The 25,872-nt window shown below is 40.4% G+C and overlaps 1 protein-coding gene and 1 long non-coding RNA gene across 2 annotated transcripts; both read left to right on the top strand.

Moving 5' to 3' along the window:
* The first annotated feature begins 16,875 nt into the window (after positions 1-16,875).
* Positions 16,876-17,749, top strand: LOC147893694 (uncharacterized). The gene is made up of 3 exons (XR_015542190.1): positions 16,876-17,037; positions 17,148-17,279; positions 17,688-17,749. It is a non-coding gene; the product is annotated as an uncharacterized LOC147893694 (long non-coding RNA).
* A 4,734-nt stretch (positions 17,750-22,483) lies between these two features.
* LOC147893693 (microbial Terpene synthase-like protein 13) lies at positions 22,484-23,587 on the top strand. Its single transcript, XM_087386344.1, has one exon. The coding sequence runs from the start codon at positions 22,484-22,486 to the stop codon at positions 23,585-23,587; it is 1,104 nt and encodes a 367-aa protein (XP_087242470.1).
* The last annotated feature ends 2,285 nt before the right edge of the window (positions 23,588-25,872 follow it).

The following is a 25,872-nucleotide window of genomic DNA, read 5'->3' as shown; positions in this document are numbered from 1 at the left end:
AAACATTAGTGCTTAAGCATTAGAATAGGGCCCATGTGTAGTAGTGCTTGAAGGGAAGTGTAGTGAATGTATTCGCAGACACTTAGAGAGCTCAAAAAGCTCTCCCAAGGTTTTTAATGGATGGAGCAACATCTATGGTCACCATAAAAAAAAAGCTTGAGTATACTCATTATTATATGAGTGGCTTAGTTAGACCTACTCTTATAATGCGTGCTCTAAACAAACTTTTGTGAAGCCCACTATATAAACAATACAACATTAAATTGAATGACAAATGGACAAATCACATAGAATCATTGAAAATGAAATTTCAGTACAAACTATATCAAATAGTACTTTTGAACGTGACAATGAGGACATTTCAAATAACACATTGGTACATGGAATTTACACAAGTCAACAAGTAATTGATTTTAGAGACAAAACTATATGCATAGCTCCTTTGCAAGGTTCTTCACCATTCAGTTTTTTTGAAGACATACATTGTGAGGAACTTGCATTTCCAAACTTATTCTATGGCCATTCGCAATCATACAATTTGCCTAAATGTATATCCTACCAAGACATTGCACATTGGGAGATTACAAATATGGACCGATGATTTGCATTGTCCATTGAGAATCTTTTCTTTTAAACTATGAAAATATTGGTTCAACAAAGTGCTTTCCTCAACTTGGGTTTGAATGCGCAAGGGAAAGTTGCAAGGATGCACATTGAAAGTGAAGGACACACTTGAGAGTACTGATATAGAACGTCTTCTATGGTCTAACATTGACTGTCATGACTTCACTTCCATGAGAACATCTGAAGACTATAAAGTTAAACCATAAAAAAACCTTTTTGCCATGGTCAGAGAATTAGGACCTCCAACTTTCTTCTTAACTTTCTCAGCAATAGAAAGATTGTGGAAACCCCTACTTTTATGCTTGGAAACACTACTACAAAACTAGCTAGAAATGGCAATAACAAATGGCACACAATTCTAATTTTGCCATTTCTTATGTACAAAATGGCAACAGCTTCTCAAATTGCCATATTTTTTGCAAAAATGGCAGTTAGAAATGGCAACTAGTTCTTGAACTGCCATTTCTTTGGAAGAAATGGCAATAAAAAATGGCAACCTTTTATTGTCTGCCATTTCTTAGCAATAATTGGCAGCACTGAATGGTAGCCAATTCTTGACTGGCCTTTCTTATGAAGAAATGGCAGCAAATTCTTGATTGCCATTTCTTATGAGGAAATGGCAACAAATTCTTGAGAAATGGCAGCAAATTCTTGATTGCCATTTCTTGGTAGGAAATGACAGCCATTTCTTGACTGCCACTTCGTTCAACGAAATGGCAAGCACTTCTTGACTTGCCATTTTCTAAGAAGAAATGGCAGCACAATATGGCAACTTTCTCTTGACTGCCACTTCTTATGAAGAAATGGCAACCATTTTTTAATTGCCATTCTTACCAAGAAATGGCAGCACAAAATGCATATGTGGAGTAAAATTACAGAATGGTTGACCATTCAGTTGCTACAAAGTATCTTATTATTGCCAAAGATTTAGTACTACCATTCACAACATTGATATTACTATCACTATTTCTGTATTATCTAAGTGTGAAAGATTAATCAAAAGTCTTAAGTGCATCATTACTTATACACAGTGTGAAGAAGTCATCTAAAATTCTAAGGAATAACTTTTACCTTTTATAACACACGCATTTTACTTGATATCAATAATAGATTGAGAGATAAATAATGCAATTTTTACATAGCAAAATAAAATATATAATTATAAAGACACTACATGAAGAGTTTTCCAAGAAACATTCAAGCCTATGGTTTGACCCAATGTCTGAATCTCATAATGTTATTTAAATATACAAGGATCCTAAATGATTGCATCATCAACACTCCTGATGGGTATGATACTTTGTATAGGCCTTAATGAAAGTAATAGAATTGTTCTTGCAAAAGTTTTATGTGGATCAGGTATCTTTTTCATGGCCGGGAATGTGTATTTCCACAATTCTTACCATGCAACATGGATGAGTGTTAAAAATATGCATCGGTGTGCTTCTAGCATATGTGTGTGGGTTTGATGGATATGATACTTTGTACAAGTATTAATACCAATAATACCCTTATCCTTGCAAATTTTTGAGTTGATAGGATATCCTTTGCATGGTTGGGCAGGCGTATTTTCAGAATTCTTAAATATGCATCATTCATGAGTGCTTCTAGCATATCTATGTGTGTCTGATAGGCATGATACTTTACATATCTTCAACAAGATAAAAACCCTTGTGCTTTCAAAGTTTGATGGGGATAAAGCATCAATTTCATGGTTGGGCATGTGTATTTTCAAATTTCTTACCATGCATTGTGCATGAGTGCTAAAAATTATGCTACAAATCAAGCAATGTGGAAAAAGCAACAATGTCAAGCAACAAAGTAATCAAAACAAACAAGAGAAATGAAAGAACACAAACAAGACAAGATATCAAGAAAGCAACGAAGTCAAGCAAGCAACCAACAAGATGCAATCATATCAAGCAAGCAAGTAATTGGAAAATTTTGGCAGCATCTCCCTTGGGCCATAGAAAAATCTCATATTTGCCTTTCGTGCAACCACAAAGACATAAGAAACATGTAAACACACAATGCAAATTCCAAAGATTATTGTAATGCAGATGAAAGGGTTAGGAAGCTTACCTAGAAGAAGAAATTTGAGGACAAACCACTCAAAATATCATCCACTTTTTTAGTTCCCATAATATCAATCTTCTTCTTCAAGCTTGGAGTGGAATAGTGGTGTGGGTGGTGTAGGGATGGCAGGGAAGGGTAGGGAGATGGTGGAAAGGTCATGAAGAAGAGGCAAAAAGTTGGCAATATCTCAAACAAGAGAGGTGTTGCAAAAAAAGAGGCATTTGGGTTTGCTTTTTGAAATTTTATCTGAGTCGGTATAGGCATCGGTATATACCGGCACCTACACTGACAAAAACAAAGTTTTCCTTTGTTTTTGCATTTCCTAAAACTTATAGTACTTCTATCACTTCTAGTTTCTTACTAGGTTTAATAAATGATGACTTGTATTGGATTACAAAATCTTGTAGCCTGGGAGGCCTTGTTTTAGGGTGCGTGTTTACTTTTTTAATCATATCTCCTTTTTTACCACACCTTGCACCCTTTAAAACATATATCATTGTACTTCTAGCCATGCATATGGTATTAGATGTGCATTTTTTTTTTCAAAAGCCTCAAAATAGGTGATTTCAAGTCCTATGCAAAGAATCATGGCCATTTGATGTCATTTTCATTGGATATTTCCTAGTTTCACACCATGCATCATGCATGGTCATTAAAAAACATGCATTTGTCAACTTCTAGCCATGAAAATGACATTTGATAAGCATCATACTTTGTGCAAGTAGTAAAATGGGTGAGTTCAAGGCTTGTGCAAAGTATCATGGCCATTTGGTGTCATTTTCATGGCATGGAATGGATATGTCCTAGTTTTTCACCATGCACCATGCATCAGTATTCAAAAGCATGCATTGGTATGCTTGTAGCCTTGAAAATCGTATTTTATGGACAAAATACTTTGATCAAGCCTTAAATTTGGTAATTTTAATGTCTGCGCAAAGTATCATAGCCATCTGATGTCATTTGCATGGCTTGGAATTGATATTTCCTAGTTTTTCACCATGCATCATGCATGAGTGTTGAAAAACATGCATTGATGTGCTTATAGTAGCCATGAAAATGGTATTTAATGGACATGAAACTTTGTAAAAGTATTAAAATAGGTGATTTCATCGCATGTGCAAAGTATCATGACCATCTCGATCATGTCATTTTCATGGCTTTGGAATGGATTTTTCCTAGTTTTTCACCATACATCATGCATGAGCATTGAAAAACATGCATTGGTGTGCTTCTAACCATAAAAATGGTATTCTCTAGGAGTGATACTTTGCACAAGCCTTAAACAAGGCAATTTCAATGCCTATGCAAAGTATCATGCCCATCTAATGTCAATTGCATGGTTTGGAATGGATATTTCCTAGTTGTTCACCATGCATCATGCATGAGCATTGAAATACATGCATCGGTGTGCTTCTAGCCATGAAAAATTTAAAAAAAAAGACCCTTGAAAAGTTTGGATCTGATTCAATGATGGGATATACAGATGCAGATGTACATTGTGCATTTTTCCTTCACATGCAAATATGGGCATTCTAATTCCCCGGTGTCACATCTGACATCCAATGCACCTTACACTCTGCAAGGAAATTAAAACAACTTGTTTTAAGACGCAATGTTTGGTGCTGATCTGACGGTGTGGTATAAGGATGTCGGTGTCCGTTGCGCTTATTTCCTTCATATACTACATGTAATTATGTGCATGCATTCTTTCTCCCGGTGGCACAAACGGCATCCAATGCACCTTACACCTTGCAAGGACATTAAAAAAAAATTTTTTTACGACCCTTGTAAAGTTTGATGCTGATTTAATGGTGGGATATACGGATGCGGAAGTCCGTTGCACATTTTTCCTTCAGTTACATAGCATCCAAATGCAAATATTGATGCAGATGTCCCAACCTTTTCTACTATTGACAACTAGCATCAAAGCAAAGATTTCATTTTGGTTTCTTGCTAAGTTACCTAGATACATGGGCATGCCTCCTATGATTCTTTCTTTAGGCTAGTCTCTAGCCTATTACCACTAGTTTGTAATAGATGTTTATTGATAAGCTTACTAACAAGTACATGCAATGCCATTGAATATCCTGTCTCCATCTTTTCTGCTATTGAACCCTAGCATATATGTCCAGTTACCTTAAAATGAGACCTTTTTTGGACTAAGGTAGATGCATTGGAGGCATAGGTTTCATCTAAGTGGATCATATATGTCCCAAGGTAGGCCAATATTTACATGTGCATCCTATTATGTGAACAAAAAATATGTAACAATCATCAACAATGATACCTCCAATAATCCCCCAATCATCTTATTGGTAATAAACTTTGCATAGGTCTTGAGTAGTTTCCATATCCCTACAAAGTTTTGATTTTGTTGATGGTTCTTTTCACATTCGAGAGTACATCCTTGGAGATGGTATAGACGCACTTACAACATGGTTTATCAATCTATATGATACCCGTAGCACAGACCTGCAACGCAAGTTCAACTTCTATTTATCCTCCATCTGTAATTGTTGTGGAGCATGCATTTGGTCAATTGAAAGTCCGATGACAATACCTCAATAAGAAGTTCCTAAACCCAAAGCCCAAGCTAGAGCAACAAGTATAGTAGCCTAACTAGTCACCTAACTTTTATGGGAGAATATTGGAAAGTTCCTTGAGGTCTTTTTTGATGCGTTCTCTATTTTCAATGGTAAGCATTCCTCCCACCTTGACCACATAGTATAAGAAGAGCACTTATGAAAATTGAGATGGCCTTTTGATAATCTATGTAGCTATAGGAGTTACAATGCAGCCACAAGAACATATTAATTTGCTCTTCCCTTCACTAATAGGATGTTGGAGATAGTATCTGGTCATGCTTTGTCCTCATTTATGGATGGGGACAATGGGTACAATAAGGTCAAGGACCAAGATTGAACCAAGAAAACCTTTTTCACCCAATGGGAAACTGAGAAAAAATTTAAGACCTAGTCACCTAACTTTTCGTGTGCTTTCATAAGACTTGTATGGCATCTATGTAGCTATAGGAGTTACAATGAAGCCACAAGAGTAGATCCATTTGCTCTTCCCTTCACTAATAGATTGTTGGAGATAGTAGCTAGTCATGCTCTTTATAGATTGTGGTAATGTTGGCAATACCCTGTTCCCAGCATTGCACAAGGTTCATGAAAAAAAATATATTCATCTTGGAGGGAAGAGGACCCTTGTTAGTGGGTTAATAGTGCTTGATATTTGATGTTTTCTAGCTTCTCTAAGTATTGGAGTCAAAGAGTGGCATTTGACTAAGCCTATGGGTGTTAGGTTTTGGTTGGAGTCCATACGTGCTTAGGGGTAGCTGAATGTTGCTTGGAAAACTCTTCATGTAATGTCTTTATAATTTTATATTTTATTTTGTTATGTAAAAATTGAATTATTTATTTATCAATCAACTATCAAATAATATTTGTTATCAAGTAAAATGTGTGTGTTATAAAAGGTAAAAGTTATCCTTAGAATTTTAGATGACACACACTGTGTAATATGAGTACTGCTGCACTTAAGACTTTTGATTAATCTTTCACACTTAGACAATAAATTTCATTCATGGATACCAAGTATCAAATGTAAAATTTTAGTCATTTAAGATTCCAATGCCATGTAACTTTTTGGCCCATTTTAAAAGCTAGTAGAAGTTAAATGTTTTTGCCCATTTTGAATGCTATTGTTTATAAAAGAAGAAATGGAAATTGTGATTCCATTTATTTTCATTTGTAACATAATAACCTGCATTTTGTATGTCCTTTATTTTCATTTTTAACATGAAATCTTGCAAATTTTAAGTCATCTTTTGCCATTTTGAATATAATAAGTGACCATTTTTATGTCACCTTTTGCCTTTTCTTTCACAGTTGATCTCTATTGTAGTGCCATTTCATGCATTAACAATGGCAAAAATATATGGTACTTTTGGTTGCCATTTCGATTGTGGAAATGACAAAACTATATGGCACTTTTAGTTGCCATTTCATATGTAAAAATGGCAGAATATATGACACTTTTGGTTGCCATTTAAAACATCAAAATGGCAAAAATATATGGCACTTTTGGTTGCCATTTTGCATGTGGAAATGCCAATACTATATGGCACTTCTAGCTGCCATTTCATACATAAAAATGGCAAAATATATGGCACTTTTGGTTGCCATTTCAGAGAGGATTACCAAAGTTCGAGCGAGGTGAAGGTTCGAGCGAACATGGCTATTGATTTCCACATTTCAATGCAAATATTTATGTTGCAAAAGTGTCATTTGACTTTGAATAAAATATGTTCTTACATAGAAATAAAACGGCACCCTTATAATTTGGAAAATGAAAAAATTATTTCTTAGCATTCAAAAAAAAAGAAAGGTAGCAATGTCCTCAATAGAGCAATTCAATCCATGATATATTCAATACTTTCTTAAAGATAGGAAACTGGAAAACTTTAAGCATCTAATTTAAGCATCTAACTAATACTACAAGCATAAATTTCTAACAAGTCTAACAACATCGGCCAAATAACATTAATTAAGTAGCATTATCCAAAATAGCTTGAGCATACAATATGCTTCCATAAGTTCCCAAAGATAATCCAAAGCTTCCCCAAATACATTCCGAAGCTGCTTGAGAGCTTAATATACTTGTATATGTCCCAAATTGACACAATAGATATGCCAATTGTACAAAATGTTTTTTCAAAGATAAACCCAATCTCAAAAATCAACCAAGCATGTGGCAAACAGTTGCTTGGTTTCCTTAACAACTACAAAGGTGAGCTTATGCAAAATAGTCCCAAAGTTCAACCAAGTGGATGTGACACACTTGGCTGGTTTCTGCGAGAACTAAGAGCTTGAAACAATTCAACTTTTGTAAGAGCTGCCTGGTGCATAAACTGATGCACTTTGTCACTCAATTGCAAAACACCAATGAAGACAAAGTACATGTGTTTGCATGGAATATACATCCCTTTCTTTGCATCTCGTTGAATGAAGTCCTTGCAAGAACACCGTGGAAACTCTGATATTGTCACGGTGTAAGTAAGGCCCTTTGTAATAGAACTTTCTGTTCGCACATGGAACAGATGCATTTCATTAAGATAGATAATTTTCTCTTGCACCACTTCTGCAATCAAACATTGAGCTTTTTGAATCCTGTCTTGAAACTCCTTACTTAGCTTGGATCTCCATCTCACTATCCTGTTATCCCTTCTACTGGCCCGCCGATCGTGACTCAATGGTGTTGTAGTCCTCTGTAAGTTAGGTCCTTGCACATGAAAACTCTCATCCTCCTCAAGCACAAAACCTGCCTCCTTCAATTGATCCTTTTCATGTTGCTTTATGGAAGTCCCGACGGTCACCTTCCACACCCCTGGGGAGTGGCCAGGCACACCAACTATAGACTGATCAACACACCACGTATGGGCAACAGAGGTATTGCAAAACCACACAAACTGTTCTTTGATACCATTAGGATGTTGTCTTCTCCCCTTGAAGCAAGGTGCAGGTACACCCTCAGTTGCACTTCGACCCAATGTATTTATGAGTGCTCCACAACGAGACTTAGATTTAGAAATGAATCCAAAGCATGTCACCACACTTCTTGGCTCTGTTCTTCTGATAGCCCAATTTGTCTCATGCACAACACTCTCCTTGCAACTAATCTCATCTCCATTTACAATTCTAGTGGGAGGTCTCCTCCCTCCCATTGGTTGCTTAGTAGAGACATAAATATACTCTGGCCTATGACTGTCATGTTTCTTAATTGTAGTTGGAGTGGCAGAACCTCTTCTCTTTCTAATTTGAGTTTGCTCCATTGTGGGCCTTTTCATTTCAGTTGTGTGAAGGCCAACCTCTTCCATAACACCATGGGCAACATCAACAAGTCTCTTTGTTGACACATTGCCAGAATCCCAAATCAAAATCCTCTCCCTCAGCTTCTCCAATGCAGGTCCTGTTCCCAAGTGTTTGCCTTCCATGTAAGCTTTGTAGTGTGCACTTTGAAGCACAGACATTGCCAAATTTGTTGCAGTGGCCTCATATAAGCTTATGTATTTAGCATACCCATGAGCAGCCCTCATGCTAGAGTGCTTGGTCTCAGCTAAATTCAGAGAGGGCACAAATCCAGTGTCCTTATGTTGTTGCATGAATGAATCTCCCCACTGGGAAACCCGCACATCCCACCATGCCAACCATGTCTCAAGGGCAGACAACTCATCCTCCTTAACATGAGTAGGTGTCCAAAATTCCTTTATTGCCGAGCCTTACAAATTCTTGCACTACTATCTGATGTTTCTCTTCTCCAATTCCTACACAGATGCTTATGCTCTTCCTGAAATGGATCCCTGATGCATCTTCTAGTATGCTCTACCATGCTCATCTCCCAGTGAAAACCACATGTTCTCTCTTTACCTTCCATGACATTGTCCGGTCCACCATTATATACTGTTCTAACTCCAAGCCAATTCGCTCCCGCACCATCTGCCATGAACCCTCTGCAAAGGGAATCCATTCTTCAACATTTGCTCATTCATCAGTTGCCAGAACTTTACTTGTGCACCAGCATCTTCAAGCTTAAATTCACATAATGCAATGGTGAGAAGCTCCCTGATGAAAGGGTCATACACATGGGCACCCATGGTGGACCATCCTTTCACCCGATGAACATGGTCAAAGTGCAACCATTGAAAACCCAAGTTACCACTTGGCCTCATCCTATTCACCAAGTCAAGCCCAGAATCTGGACCAATATTTGACATCTTAAAGACATGAGGTTGTTGATTAGCTGATAGTTGTCATGGGAAAAGGACACTTTGCAAAAAAGGGTATCTACATTGATGTTTCAACTCCAACAGTGAATCCAGCCACAATCGAATCGTTCTGATCCATGTCTAGATGATTGCACAGCTCTTTGGAGCCTCCTCCTTTGTGACAATGGTGTTATTGTGTCAAGAACTTCATGGAAGCCAGCTTCATCCATCTCCTCTATGGCTTCCTCTTTGCCACCAAGCATCATTTCCATAACAATATCTTTGGCAACATCCACCTCGATATTTTTGCAAGAGAGTGCAGGGTTCTTTCTAGCACGGTCAGATACCATTTCATCCACTTTTCTCCATTTACCTCCACTACTTCCCTCACCAATTGGATGCTCATGTACTCCCACATGAATGGCACATCTTGTAGTATGTTCACTATCATGTGGAATGCAGTAGTATATATAAGCTTTACATTGCGAAACACAGATAGGAATCTGACAACAATGAATGCAAAGCAAGGAACCACATTCCCTTTCAATGGGACCCACAGGACATATTTTTCTTAGTTTTCCCCTCCATTGTGTCTCATTGTAGAGACCAGTCCATTCCATATATGGACAATCCAAATTGCAACACCTCAAGTAGCCTGTACACCTACTTATTCTAACCATCCCGTTGAATGACTCTTGCGAGCTAGTAGAGTACAATGTCCAAGCATGACCATCATTCTTTTGGTCCATTCCAAACATAGCAGACCCTTCAAGACAAGGTGGGAGTTCAAACAAAACATAACCATTATAGTTTTGTGGCAACTCTGATACTTGCTCTATAGTCTGAGCAGAGGCAAAGGCAACATGCAAAGCACTACTAAGTGGGAGCTGTTTGAGCAAGGTCATCACACTTACAGTCTCCTTACATGTCAAAACAGGTGCATGCCTTTGCTCTGTGATGATAGAAAAAACACATTCTGAATTTGCTTCTATCTTGAACCCAAGCTTTCCTGCTTCAAGCTCAATGGGTCGATGAATGACACCAACATCCTCTAGTCCAATCTCCTCTTGGAGAAGAATGTTGTTGTTTTGCAGTTGAAAGAAATCTCTCAGCTCCAAAAGAGAAACCTCGCAGATACTTGTGTCATATCTAATATCCAAAGTTTGAGCTCCATGCTTGATCACAAGGAAAGATGGCATAGTTAGATACGAGTATGGATAGCAAGCGAAAAGCAATCCAAGTGGTCTGAGAGCTAGGATGACTGGCAGGAAGGAGATTCAACTGAGTATCAAAGAAGGAGACACGAATGACTAGCTAGAAGGAGATTCAGCTGAGTATCCATGAAGGAGACCCAAATGACGCGAAAGAAGGAGACTCAGCTGAGTATCCAAGAAGGAGTTTCAACCCATCATCTTTGGACACCTCTCTCCTCTCCTACACCTCCTTCCCCTCCTCCTAACCATCTCCTTCGCCATCACCTCCTACATCACCAATCGACACCAAGGAGTTTGGGTGTGTTGGCAATGACAATCCCATCAATGGCAGAGGTGATGACTCTTTGTTGTATGTTAATACTTGCATTTATGGGCGTCCCACACACTTTCCTTTGCTTTGCATGTGTTCACGGGCCTTATCTCATCATCTCTTGCATCCAACAACTTCCTCCAAGCCCAAATAAAGTTGTCTCTTTACTCGTAAAGCCCACGGATTCTCACTCCGCTTCCCTTCCCCGTCTTAATTCTGGCCGACCTTCGTTGCTTCGTTGCTTCGTTTGGACGGGAAAAATTGTTGATTCCAATTGTAATCTTTCGGATTCTTGTTTTGGGCAGTCGGCTTGCCTCTCGATTCAAGTTCAACAGCACATTTGAGACTCGAGAGTAGAAAGATATTGAAGAGTAGAAAGGCTGATCCTTTCGCGGAGGTCATGCTTGGGTGTGGGAGACTCTGCATGTAATTCTCGACTACACGTTTGCCGAAGATCAGCGGAGTTACAGCAACTATATATGCTACATTGCTTGCGGTGTGTAAGTAGCTTGATCTTGTATCCCGCAGTAGCTGCTACAGATTCTACGTTTACAAAGTTTATATTCTCATAGCTTCCCCTACATCTTTCCCGTTTTGAACTTACTTTTGTTCTCTGCATTCTGTCAATGCAATTGGAGGTCGTCAAGCTACAGTTCCTTTGTCAACGCACGTAAGAAAAAATGAGCAGAAGCTTGGGCAGAGCAAGAAGGAGAAGAAAACATTGAAGAGGTCATGCTAGAGTGCACTCAAGTTCACGTATGAGGAAGGTAAACCATGTGCTTTCAATTTAACTTAGATCGTTTGCTTTTAAATTCTCTGTTCTTTTCGTTTTGCTTGCACTCTTTTATTTTTTGCAAATTCTTCACAACTAGTCATTCTCTACCTGAACCGATTATGTATCGCATGGAACCTGAGGACATGGATTACCGAGTTCTTGGCAAACAGATCCCCCAACTGCTCATGAGAGCCCCATGAAATGGGGCAAAGCATGCTCCCAGGGGGCCGCGATATCGTGGCCCCCTGGGAGCATCTAGGGGGCCGTGATATCACGGCCATGTTTTTTACATCTACCCTGTGGTTCCTGCTGCTGGGATGCTCTTGAGAGCCCCATGAAATGGGGCAAAGCATGCTCCCTGAGGGCCGTCGGTCGGCTGTTAACCGATTGGTCGTAGGTTCAAATCCCACCCGGGGAGATTCATCCATTTCCAGTAGGATAGAAGATACACCGAAGCCACCTTTACAAAGTCCAAGTACCAAAGGTCGGATGGACCTGAAAGGCGCTGTTCCTTTGCACAGTTCTTGATCCGATGCGGAGACAGGGTATATCACGGCCCTCAGGTAGCATGCTTTGCCCCATTTCATGGGGCTCTCAAGAGCATCCCAGCAGCAGGAACCACAGGGTAGATGTAAAAAACGTATATGTGGAGCAGTATGCACACAATCTCTGCAGAATGTATACCTCTGATTCACCAAGTAAAAACCTGCAAGAATGTATACCTCTGTAACCTAAGCAGAAGAAGATTGGGGAGGGGTACGCATCTTTTACAACAAGACGGTATGCTTTCTGCGAAACCCTGTCAGATTTCTTGCATCTCGCGAGGTAAATTCACGGGATTTCGCATGGTTTGTCCCTGGATTGCCGCTCGAGAACTGCTGGGAGCTTCCCCCCCATCTTCTTCCTTCCGTTCTTCGAGGCAAAATTTTGGAGCAGGCGTAAGTCTTCAAAGCTTTGCAGTAAAATTGCAGTTTGCTTCTCGATTTCGGTCTCCAAGGCGGAAATTTTGAATCGAAAAAGTTGAGTGTCGCCTCTGCTTCTTTGCCATCCCTGCTGCAATCGTGGGCTTCTCTTGCTCCCAACCTCGCTTGTCGGTCTCCCTTCCTTCCTTGAATTGGACGCGTAGCTCCCGTTGTGTACCGGTAACTTGTTGCTTTTTCAAAATGATACTGCTTTTCTTCCGGCTCAAGAATCTCCCTCTTGAAAGCCGATAGTCGACACGCCCCATGTGTAGTCCTTGGGATTGCAATTGGAGGACGGATGCTCGTTCGAAAGCAGAATTGGGGAGGGATTGGAGGATGGTATGCTTGTTTTAAGGACCTACGAGGTCATTTTCTAGTCCGGCTCTCTATGACGATGCCCTTACTTTTCTCCATGACTCTTTTAGCGCATGCGTTGCTCCTAGTGCCACTCAGAGTATTTGAAAGCAAGGAGAAAGTCAGTACAAGCCAAATCAAAACAAAGCTGTCACAAACAATGGAGCAGCAGAATAGAAATCCATCTTCCGGCTATGTATACCAGGGTCAAAAACATTCTCTTCAATCTTCTCAACGTTGATGTTAATTATAGGATTGCACCAAGGAGCATCAGCGTTGGACAACGGAGGGTCGAATGAAGCATTTGCAAAACTAGACGAAGGAAGGTGAGGGTTCGCCACATGCACATACGCTGCAGTCAAGCAAGAAAAGGAGAACAGGTGAGCAAAAATTTATCCAATTCTGTTTTAGATAGCATACAAAATAGAAGCTTAAACAATTACCCTCAGGTACGTGAACGGTAGGATGTCCTTCTCCAACATGCAATGGAATTGACGATCCGTCAACCTTACGACAGGACCTCTTTTCTAGTTCTGCGACCAAGAAAACATGGATAATAGCTAGATCAGAAGCATGAAGTGTACAAGAAGAGAATGAATTCAAAAGTGCAACAAAGTTTGAAGGAAGAATGCAACAAAGTTTGAAAGAAGGCGATGCTTTTGCATCAAGCTCTATTTCTGTGGAGTGTAGAAGCTAGACCTTGTCAAACGTCATGCTACCCTGGGAGCATGCTCATGATAGCCCCATGAAATGGGGCTCTCAAGAGCATCCCAGCAGCAGGAACCACAGGGTAGTCGTAGCAGCAGGAACCTTTTTATGGTAGTCATAGCTGCTGGTTAGGGGGAGGGGAACCTTTTTATGCTACCGTCTCTTCTTCTTTCTTTCTTCATATATTTCTTTCATTCATCAGGGCCCTTTCCTTTCAACCCTTTTCTTCTAAGTACTTGGCATCTGCGGCAACTACTTCAAATTTTTGTAAAATTTTTCCTTTCGCTTGCTCCTCGGGACTGAGAATTTTCTCTTAGAATCCTGGCTATGGCTATCATGAGCAGCCCAGCAGCCCATTTCATGGGGCTATCATGAGCAGCCCAGCAGCCCATGAAATGGGGCAAAGCATGCTCCCAGGGGGCTGCGATATCGCGGCCCCCTGGGAGCATGCTTTGCCCCATTTCATGGGGCTCTCATGAGCAGTCCCATGCCCCAGAAATGGGGCATGGGACTGCTCATGAGAGCCTCAGAAATGGGGCATGGGACTGCTCATGAGAGCCCCATGAAATGGGGCATGGGACTGCTCATGAGAGCCCCATGAAATGGGGCTCTCATGAGCAGGGGGCAGCATGCTTTGCCCCATTTTATGGGCTGCTGGGATGCTCTTGAGAGCCCCATGAAATGGGGCAAAGCATGTTCCCATATCGCGGCCTTCTGGGAGCATGCTTTGCCCCATTTCATGGGGCTCTCATGAGCAGGGGGCAGCATGCTTTGCCCCATTTTATGGGCTGCTGGGATGCTCTTGAGAGCCCCATGAAATGGGGCAAAGCATGTTCCCAAGGGGCTGCGATATGCTTTGCCCCATTTCATGGGGCTCTCAAGAGCATCCCAGCAGCCCATAAAATGGGGCAAAGCATGCTCTTGAGAGCCCCATGGGCTGCTCATGAGAGCCCCATGAAATGGGGCAAAGCATGCTCCCAGGGGGCCTCGATATCGCGGCCCCCTGGGAGCATGCTTTGCCCCATTTCATGGGGCTCTCATGAGCAACCCATGAGCCCATGAAATGAGGCAGCCCAGCAGTCGATGAAATGGGGCAACATGCTTTGCCCCCTGGGAGCAGCCCATGAAATGGGGCAGCCCATGAAATGGGGAGCTAGAAGCCACTTCAAAATCTCTTTTGTTTGCTGTTTTTTGGTAAACTTAGTACATTATAGCTACAACTAGTTATATGTTAGTAAACTTTTACTAGTCTATTAACTAGTCTGAGCTGTGTATATGTTAGTTGTATGTTTGTATATTTCTTGGAGGTAAGTATATTCTAGTGGTTACGTATATGTTAGTGGACTATAACTAGTATTTTAACTAGTTATACTTACATATGTAGTTATGATATATTAGACTAGTGTTAGATGTCACAATACTAACAAATCCACAATGACAAAATAGTGACTAGCCAGTAGTCTACTTACTTTACTCACATATAGTTAGTATACTTACGAATTAACATGGATGTTACTATGAGATGTTACTGGTATACCCGTGTTATTATACTATGTGACTAACATAACTGATCTTCGTGTGTGCAGATGGAAACAGGAGAAAGTGTGAGCCCTACCAAGAAGGGAGGGAGGGGCAAAGAGAAATCCCGGACACCACCTTAAAAAAAAGGGGGAAAGAGGACCATAATGGTTCAAGAGGACCAGAAAAGGTTCAAGAGGAACTCAAGGCGGGAGATCAAGGTGGGGATAAATCAGAGATGGATGTTCCTGCTAGCACAGAAGACACGGCAGATGTTGTGGATGATGAGATGGACTCAGTCATTAGGAAAAAAGGGAGCTCATTTTGGGGCCTTTTAGAAGAGAGAGAAAATAGGCTCTCAACCAATCAGGAGTGGGCCAACGTAACGTTGAAAATTTAACAAAAGAAGATGAAAATAAGAAAAAGAAATAGTGATATATGTTCATAGAAGCATGTCACATTAATGAGGTGATCTAATTTGAATCTTTTAAAAATTTATTTTCTGTGCAGAATTTGGTGATTTTGACACCGTAGACGCGTCCGAAACGGCCCAAAATCCCAAAAACGGCACTGGAAACGCTGGAATCGGACATCCGGAGGCTCGGAAACGGCCAAAAAAGGCCGAAAAGTGGGATTTGCAGCAAAACGCGATCTGGCACCTTTTGAAATCCAGTGCCGTTTTTGGGATTTTGGGCCGTTCCGGACGCGTCTGCGGTGTCAGAATCACCAAATTCTGCACAGAAAAGTGTTGCTCTTATATGAACATCGAATGTAAAGCATGTGAAAGAATATATTTATTCCTTTTCACACTGACATTTCTCACGCAAGTATCCATATTTTCTTGCTTCTATAGAGAGAGAAAAGAGAAAATAGTGAATTTCTTACAGGGCCCCAAAATGAGCTCCCTTTTTTCCTAATGGGTGGAAGATATTTTCTTGGATCTTGTTAGTGGGGGTGATGTTATTTCAAGATGCAGGATTCTCAGTTCAGATGAGTGTCCTAGGTTGCCCTTGCAGTGTAGACTTCTTACATATGCCAGGGTTAGGGGTTTGAGAAGTGATGTGGATGCACTTAAGAGTGCTTTCCAGTATGAGGGATATCTCCCTGAGAAGGGTGCATTTATAGTTTCTGTTTACACTCTGGGAGTGGAGAGGAGACAGAGGTTACATCAGAGAGGAGACAGACTTGGTCATCGATGTGGCGAGAAGTTGAAGAAGTATTCGAGAAGGAACTTGCATTAAAGCCTGATTTGCTATACCTATCTAACAAGATGTTCTATGTGTGGGAAGGAAACCATAGAACCATGGCTTGGATGGTTGTGATTGAGGAATCATATAGAGAGACCAAAGCATGGCATATTAGGATGATGTGCACCTTGATTGACCCACGAAAGACAACTGAAATTTCTCTTTTGGCAAGTTTGCAGCGCATGAACTCGTAAGATTTGTTTAATAGTACTATTTTTTTCTACTCTGCGTTCAATTTTGGGTAGAAGAACTCATAAATTTTTTCTTTGTCGATTGAACGAGCATGCTGTGATCAAGCCTAGCTTGAGGGATGTGCTCATAAATGCCAACAACATTTGTGAGTGCGATGCCCAAGCTTTCATGAACTCCTTGTCCTCACAAGAGCGCAAGGCAATTAAAAATGCCAGAACCAAGGAGGTTAAGGGGAATGCTCGTTGGTACCCTTTGAGCAGAGGGTATTTGGCACGGCTTGTATTTCAGGTGATACTTATATTTCTATCCACCCTAAGATTTTATTGTTATGAAAAGCCTCATTGATTGTCTGTCAATGCTAAAAGGTGCATTCTGGTTGCTTTCATTATGTCTTGCAGGTTGAATTTAACACTGATGTCAAGAGAGCTCTAGAGAGGATCAAATCTGTAGTTCCAGTAGAGGAGAGAGCAGCAGCAGAGAAGAAGGAGATAGATGCAGTGCAAAGAAAAATATCTGATCGGATGGGACGGGTAACTTCACTCTTGGTTTATGGTTCAAGTACATTGGTCAATTTAAAAAGTTTCAGAAATCATGCCCAGTAATGTTTTGTAGGTACTCAATTGTCTTGAACCCCAACTAGGGGATGTTTGGAAAGCCAAGCTATTTTCTTTGAACTTTGATGCGATGGAGAAGGTTATCACTCTTGAAAAGATTAAGTGCATTGCCCTTGCACTATTGAAATTGGAGAGGAAAATTCAGTACCTGTCTTTGTTGGAGGCTAGCACAATCATGCGGAATATGTATCACATGCCTCCTTCAGATATTCCATACCGAGCGTAAGCCAATTAAGTCTTCTTTTTTTGTGCTATTGTTTCAGCAATCATAATATCACTTCTTATGTTTTGTTATTCCAATGCGATGGCATATTGCTATTACAGGTGGCTGGCCCGAGAAATTTTCTTGGAGAAGATTGAAACTCATGCCATTGGTGTGCTTGAGGAGCTTAAAAGCATTGGGCGGTTGTTTGCCCTACCTTCTCAGTACAGTCTTGGTCAGTATTTTGATGACATCAAATTGGAGGGAAGAAAGTGTATGTTTACCTCTTTGAAAATTAGAGAGTTTAGTGAACTCAGTGGTGTTGGGAAGGGGAAGGTAGCTACCAAGATGATAGAACTGGATCAGGCAGCTCATCGAGTCGTCTTTAGGTGAACACTTTGTCGATTCTTCCAACATGTATTCTTTTCCATTCATTGTTTGCCTCATAATTCTAACCATTGTTACCATTGGGTATTGCTCAGATATCTCTCATGTTTGAAGAATGAGGGCAAGATCGATAAGCTTCCGAGACATTGCAAGGATTGGACAAAGATGGCCAATCCAACTACATGTATGTATCCTAAGTCCATGCATGGACACTCACAGTGGGAGCTTGTCAATTGCCCTTGGTGGTTAGATTTTTCACGTGGTAATGTGCTTACATGAGAGCTTGATTTGTACAAGCAATATTCTACAACAAAAAAGATTATAGAAATAAGCAAGGATCAGGATAATCCAAGAAGAACAACACGAAAAATAGAGAAGAAAGACTGCAAGGAAGGTTGGTTTATTTGGTGTGTTTGAAACATGCTACAAGGGGAGTAGGGTCAGTCAAACTAGTTGTCAACCAAAAGTATTTTGAGCTCGTTTGTCCTTTTTTTCTTGACAGACAAGGATGTGGAGAGGACACCATCTCCACGGCCTGCGGAGCCTTCTATCGATGTTGGTGATGGGATAAATGGTATTATTTCAATTCCATTAATCTTTGAGTTTTTTTATTTGAAGTGGATAAGACTTGGGATGAGCTTCTTGCATATGTTCAGCAATGGATTGTTTTTGTCAACAGGAAAAAAGATAGTGAAAGTTGTCACTCCATTTATCTTCTGTCCACCACTATCGCTAGAACATGCTATGCATTATAGAGGGTTGGCTACGTATGGATGCTCTGTGGGAGACTACATTTTGATGGGCCAGGACTTTGCATGTGCTAGAAAATATGATATGTATGCTAAGATCCATGAGTTCTTTTTGTCCACATGTGACCCTTCTATGGAATACAAGAAAAAGGGGAGAAAAGTTAAATGGGCAGCAGATTTTATTTTCCTAGACTTTCCCACAGGATAGAACTTGGGTGTCAGTAATCCATTACATTCTTGAAATATTCTTTCTGAGGACCATGTGAAGTATGGTTTGGCCACAGCCGCAGTCACCATAGGAGACAATGGATGACTTGCCATGCTTTGTTCCATTGCAGGTGGTGTGAGATGTTAGTAGGATTCTTGATATGTATATGTGCATTTATTAAGCTTTCCACCATGATTTGAACTAAGGCAACGAATTTTCAGGCCCTTGTTTGATATGGATGGAGAGGTATGTCAAAGTCGAAGACCTTCAGATAGCAAGAAGAGTAATGGTGTTGGACAAGAATGAGTACGGCTTCGTAAAACAATCAGGGGAGGACATGCCGTTATATGCTTCATCTACTTTTTTGAAAGTCTTTCGCAATTGAAAAAGTGAACAATGAAGCTGATTTAAGTATTTTAATGTAGATTCGTACTTCCATGCTGGTATTTGCATGTCGTAATGGAGCCTCCAAACCCATTTTCAAGGCCAAGAGCCGTTCTCTGTTTGATATGCATGGGGTGCGAGTGAGCGATGACACGTGGACCCACTACATGCCTGAGACAGAGCGGACTCGTGGTGCCTCATCTTCCAGCTCGCAGCTTGAGGGTGCTAGGGGTGCTCTTGAGCGCTCCTTAGGATTTGTCTCTATGATTTTGGCTTTGCTATGTGTGCCACGAGGTCTGGTTCTAGAGATGGGATGTGGCACAGGCCCTCTCAGAGCATGCCAGGCTAGTGGAAGATGTTATTCATTTGATGTGGATACAATCATGGTGGATACATATGTGCTGCCACTAGTGCAGGCATCCCTAGCAAAGAGGCCTCATAGGAATGACAAGGATATGGGGGAGGATGAATATTCTTCAAATCCCACTTATAATCCCTTTGATGACTAGTGAGACACTTTGCTTTCCTATTGTCATGCTTTACATTGGCTAGTGGCACACTTTTTATATTTTGTGCTTGAAAATTACATTTTCAGAGAAGATTGTCATCCTTGAAGTTAGACGTTTGATTTTCGTTATCATGGTGGAATGGTTGACTTATCTTCATTATCTTGTTACTCTGTGGTCAATGTTATGCAGTTTCAACTTACTCTCTATTAATTTTGTCCCTGTAGTGCTTTGCCTACATATGCTGAAGGAATGGCTAGAGCCATGGCGAAGGACAAGCGGTTTGATCAACTTGGAACACAATGTTAACGCATTTGTAGCCCTTTTGTAGATGATGAGTGTGAAGATAGTGGTTGAAGTGTTTTGTGAATCTTTGTGCCTTTTGGAGTATTGAGTATATTGTAGGCCCCAAAGCCATATTAGCATTGCATAATGCAAAATGACATGGATTGAATGAAAGAATGGATTTATATTGTATTAAAAGGTACTCTTTATTTTGTGTTAAAGAGTATGTTGCTGTTTTGGACTCCATTGGGAAACCCGCACTATAGAACACCATGGAGTTACAAACTTCAAATGCATATTAAGCCATTTGAGTGCATGGAAATAACCACTTGTCATGCTATGTGGCATCATTGAGATTTCTTGCTGGAATCATGTCCACCTCTCAATAAAATAAACTTCAAGAATGCAATCTGTTTCCATATGATCAATGTGTTAAAAGAATGAATTGGAACCATGGTTTTAAACAAAGCAAAATTCCATTTTCATGCTTCCTTTCTAAAATCCTTTAACTTTCCCTCATACAATTCGCTCATCAAACCACTGTTCATAGTCCCACCTCATGACGACTCCTCTCCTTTTTCGTCACAAGCATCGCTTGAACTCTAGACTCGCTCGAACGCAGTCGCTCGATGTTTTGACTTACTCCATTTCAGACATCAAAATGGCAAAAATATATGGCACTTTTGGTTGCCATTTTGCATGTGGAAATGGCAATACTATATGGCACTTTTAGTTGCCATTTCATACATAAAAATGGCAAAATATATGGGACTTTTTGTTGCCATTTAAGGCATAAAATGGCAAAAATATATGGCACTTTTGGTTGCCATTTTGCATGTGGAAATGGCAAAACTATATGGCACTTTTAGTTGCCATTTGATACATGAAAATGGAAAAATATATGGTGCTTTCGGTTGCCATTTTAGACACAAAAATGGCATAAATATATGGCACTCTTGGTTGCCATTTTGTATGTGGAAATTGCCAAACTATATGGAACTTTTAGTTGCCATTTTATACGTGGTAGGTGGGGTGTTATTGATTTCCTATGAAGGTTTGGGGGTCAAACTTGGAACTTTGCAGGTTTGGTGTGGAAGGTAGGTGGGGTGTTGATGAAGTGGAAAGGCGAAAAGGGTTAAAGAGGAGGCGGGAGCTTGTTCGAAAGCATTTGGTGGAGTAGAGCTATGCTATGGGATGGTAAGCTGCTGCTGACTTTGTTAGATCTATCAAAAGCCAAGAAGTTGTCAAAGAAGGCCAAGTTGGGGCCAATTGTGGGATGAGAGGAGAGATTATTCAAGTCGTTGGATCTTTCCAAGAATCATGGGAGGTGTTGGTTTTGGCTCAGATTTTGAGATGTGTGCAAGAGGAATGGCCAACTAACATGTGGTGAGTGCTAGGTGGCATGTGAATCAATGGTTGGTGGAAGAAGGTTCTGTGTCGAGGAAAATTAATGCTAGTATAGGTTGTTGAAAAGCCACCTCCAAAAGACATCTCTGTAAATCTAGGCTAAGATGGAACTCTCCCCATGGGCTGCTCTGGACCGTCTGTAGCCACTAACCCAAATCTGAAATTTCCTTGCATTGCTAAATAATAGTGCTTGGCAAAAAGAAAGACTTCCATGGCTTCTATCCATGCATAATCTCCTAACAATCAATTTGCGAAGAAAATCTTTGCATTGAAGATCTAGATTAATGATATTCAGTCCAAGCAACTCTGATATCTGCCGATCCATCTAGCCCCCCAAAGCGAGGTTTTTTTAAGTATTGAAGGCTAGGTTGTTATCTCTCTCTTTAAAGTTTTTTTATGCAAAGCCTTGATCATTTCTCACATGTGGTCTTATCTCCCTCATGAAAGGTTTTTTAAAGTATAATCGTTTCTCACATGTGTTCTAATCTTCTACGAAGCTAGTTTTTTCAAAGTTTCATCATTTCTCACATGTGGTCTCTCTTTTGTTTATCTCTCTCATGCAAGTTTTCTTCTACAAACTCACATGTGGTCTTATCTCTCTCATGAAAGGTTTTTTAAAGTATAATCGTTTCTCACATCTGTTCTAATCTTTTACAAAGCTAGTTTTTTCAAAGTTTCATCATTTCTCACATGTGGTGTTTCTTTCGTTTATGCAAGTTTTCTTCTAGAGCTAGGTTTTTTACGTGTTCTCTTTCATAGATCCGAATGTTGACAGTCAAGTCAACAATACAGCCCACAAAGTAGAATAGGTCCAAAACTAGCCTTCTTTATGTCCCCTTTTTAGCTTCCATGACATAAGCCATGAGATGAATTATAGTACCTTTTTCGCTTCCATAACAAAATCATGCGTCCTTTTTCGCTTCCATAACAAAATCATGCGTCCTTTTTCGCCTCCTTTTTCGTGCGTTGAATTGATACTATATATTCGCGCCATGGAGTTTGTTCTCCATCCCATCTTCTTACTCGATTGTAGCAATACTAGTAGTATCGACACAGCAAGAAAAGAAATGGAGAGCTTCATCATCAGAATCCCGGCCAGTTTTCACATCCCCCCGATGGCCTGCTCCTTTCCCCCTCTTGCATTGCACCCTGACTATGAAATCATCAAAGCCGAATGTGACGCCTGGATCCTTTCGCTTGTTCAGGCTTCCTCCGATCATCCCTCCTCCGCCCAATTGCTCGTGGACAGTCTCTTCCCCCGCCTCTACTGCTACAGTGTTCCACATTGCCAGGACCTCCGCCGCATGATCCTTTTCTCCAAGTTTAGCGCTTGGGCGTTCATCGCCGATGATGACGATGATGATCCCAGCATCCTCGGATCTGATAGCTCAGCCAGCATGCAGCGCCATCAGCTCATTCTCGCCATCCTGCGTGGCAAGGAGGCCATTCCGTCCGGTGCTTCGTCGAATATCACAAAGGGATTGCATGCCATGTCCGATCTCTGGCAAGAGATTTGCAAAGACATCTCTGCCAACGTTCGAGCTCGCTTCATCCAAGCCATGGAAGACTTCTTTAAGGCTGGTCTACAAGCTCAAATTGGCTTTCGCGAGACGAGCTCTCTGCCGACCGTGGATGAATACATTCACATCCGTCGCTCATCGTCCTTCTGCCGCCCTGGTTTTGTATTGATGCAGTATGCACTCGGTAATATAGATTTGGACGACGATACTTTGCAGACAAAAGAGGTTATGGAGCTTCACAACAATATCATAGATCACAGTTGCTGGACCAACGACGTTATATCTGCTCCCGTAGAGATTTCCAAAGGCGACTACTTCAATCTCCCTAGTATTATCTGCGCAACGACGTCTTGTACATTCCAAGATGCCATCTACGAAGTTGTCAGGATGGTAGATGAAGTGGACAAGACCACCGTCAACCTGGTCAATCAAATTGCTTCCTCCGATCTCTACACAAAAAAACCTTGGGTAGAATCCTACATATCGGCCCTCTGTTCATTCAAATCCGGCAGCTTCAAGTGGTATTATGAAACTCCGCGCTATACGAAAGCTTGCACGGAGAGGGCTGCATCTTGATGAAGCAAGTACAAAGTATTGCAATTAGTATGAATAAGCTGGTGTATCCACTCTAGCGGTGATACTTTTAAACTTAACTTAATTTTATTATTATCACTAGAGGGAGTGACTCTTTTTGGCCTACCTTGCTTGAAAGGTGGCCTTAGTAATGAAACTCATCTTCAGAATTGAAATTACTATTTTATTTTCCAAAAATTCTCTCTCCCATATTTGGACATATTCCACATGCAACCAAAGTTTAACTTCCACATAATCCTGAGTCTCTCTCTCTTTCCCTAAAAATCCTCCTTTGCTCTCTCTCTCTCTCATGCCTCCTCCCTCTCTCTCTCTCTTTCTCTCTCTCAACTCTCCATCCTCTTTTCCATGCTCCACATCTAAGGCAAGCCTTATGAATGATTATGAGCATTCAACTTGTGAGAATTGCCAAGTGTTATTGTTTTTTAAATGAAAGATCCCTTTTGTGCTCTCCTCAAAGCATCACAAGAACCGTGTTGCTTTTTTCGACACTCTCAAAGCATCACAAGAACCATGTTGCTTTTTTCAAGTGTCGAAGCGGGTTGGTGAAGAAGGCACTCAACCACTTCTAGCCTTCTAGACTTCTAATGTATGGTTGTTGGAAACATTGTTCCCTCATCAAGAAATTCAGTTTGTTCTCATTTCAACAATTGACGATCATAGGCTCAGAACGTTTATGATTTAAGATTGTCGAGTCTACCATGTTAACACTTCTCAAGAATTTGCAACTACGTTTATACTTCCACAAAAAATCTTATTTCCATACCCTAAGGGGCTAGATATTTCATTGTAGCTGGACAATTACATGACCACATAATTGTAAGTGATTACGTTTGCTCTTCATAAGTTCACTAAGCTCCTCTAGATGAAAAAACAATACTTAAATGTTTTTTCATCCAAATAGGTGTGTTATTTGTGTGTGACTATTGTTTAATTCTTGCGACATAAAGTCAAGAACCATGAAGTTAGGGTTCCAAAAGCTTGCAAGTTGAGATATAATTGAACTGTTATTAAAAAGGCAAGGTGTAAAGTAGGACATACTAGGCTCAACTTAGAGCTCATTTGCACCTACTTGAGGATATTCGTAATCTATTTGAGGAGGCAATAATTAGAAGGAGATAATAGATTCCAAAACGAACTCTCAAGGATTCTTGAACATGGTTAATTAATTTGAAACACATGTGGCAAGCTTGGTCAAATGTTTTAGTATCATGGATATCCAAGATGATCGATGGATATGCTCAATAATTCCATTTTACAGGGTTGGGACTAGTGACTAGATGCAAGATTTGCTCAGAAGAAAATTGTATGTGATTGTGATTAGGAGCATTAGAAGTGGTGCTGATTGAAGTGAGCTGATGTTCATGCAACTTGAAATAGTAGTCACTGCATATCCAATGGCAATATTAGAGTCATTGCATGATCACTTTTAGAGGTGTGAGTCTTCAAAATATTTTGCCCCTTCGTATGCAAAATGCAAATGCCTTGAGATCAAAGGATGAATTCAACATTGATCTTAAGGATTCATATCATGATCTCTATCAATAGAGCAAGAGAGACATCCTTTGGCAAGGAGTAACAGAGTGATAGTGGGGTATTTAGAAAAATCATGGGTGGGGGTTGCTAGTAGCCACTATGATTTCTATGAGACCAAAATATTTTAACTGCCTCATCCTTATCATGTGGGTGAATACAAAAAATATTTGCATCCCTTGAGGCTTCAACCCGTTGCTTGTTGGTGAAAGAAAGGGGTCATTGTTTTCTTGGGTGTACCCATTTTTGGTCAGGTTCAGGGAATTTTTTATATATAGGTATCTTGCATGACCCATAACTTATATATTGCTCAGCGGAATTTGGAAATCTTTGTCTTCAAGTTGTAGTACACATTCCAAACTTGAACATGACACCAAAAAATTATGGAATAAAGATTTGGAATGAGAACATTAAAGCAAGTGAGAAAGATGAGTTTCTAGAAATGTTCAAAGGTTTCCCTGACCTCTTTGCAACTAGCTACCACCACCTTCGCCATGTGACTGCCATAGAACACAAGATAGAGCTAAAGCCTGATGCTAAGCTAGTGGCTCAGAAGTTTCAGAGATTAGGGCCCCTATAGACTGATGCTTTGCGCTTAGAGTTGCAGAAGCTTGTAGATGCTGGGTTTATTGTTCCGGTTCACAATACTGAATGGGTTTCACCAGTGGTAGTCATCCCAAAGAAAAACAACAAGTGGCGGGTCTGCATCGACTATAAGAAACTCAATGCAACCACCA

Source organism: Dipteris shenzhenensis, chromosome 15, assembly GCF_047967505.1.
Source record: "Dipteris shenzhenensis isolate YYH24624 ecotype China chromosome 15, Dip_SZ_1.0, whole genome shotgun sequence".
In the NCBI taxonomy this organism is placed as follows: domain Eukaryota; kingdom Viridiplantae; phylum Streptophyta; class Polypodiopsida; order Gleicheniales; family Dipteridaceae; genus Dipteris; species Dipteris shenzhenensis.
The sequence above is the reverse complement of the archived record's forward strand: the minus strand, read 5'-3'. Positions and strand labels throughout refer to the sequence as shown.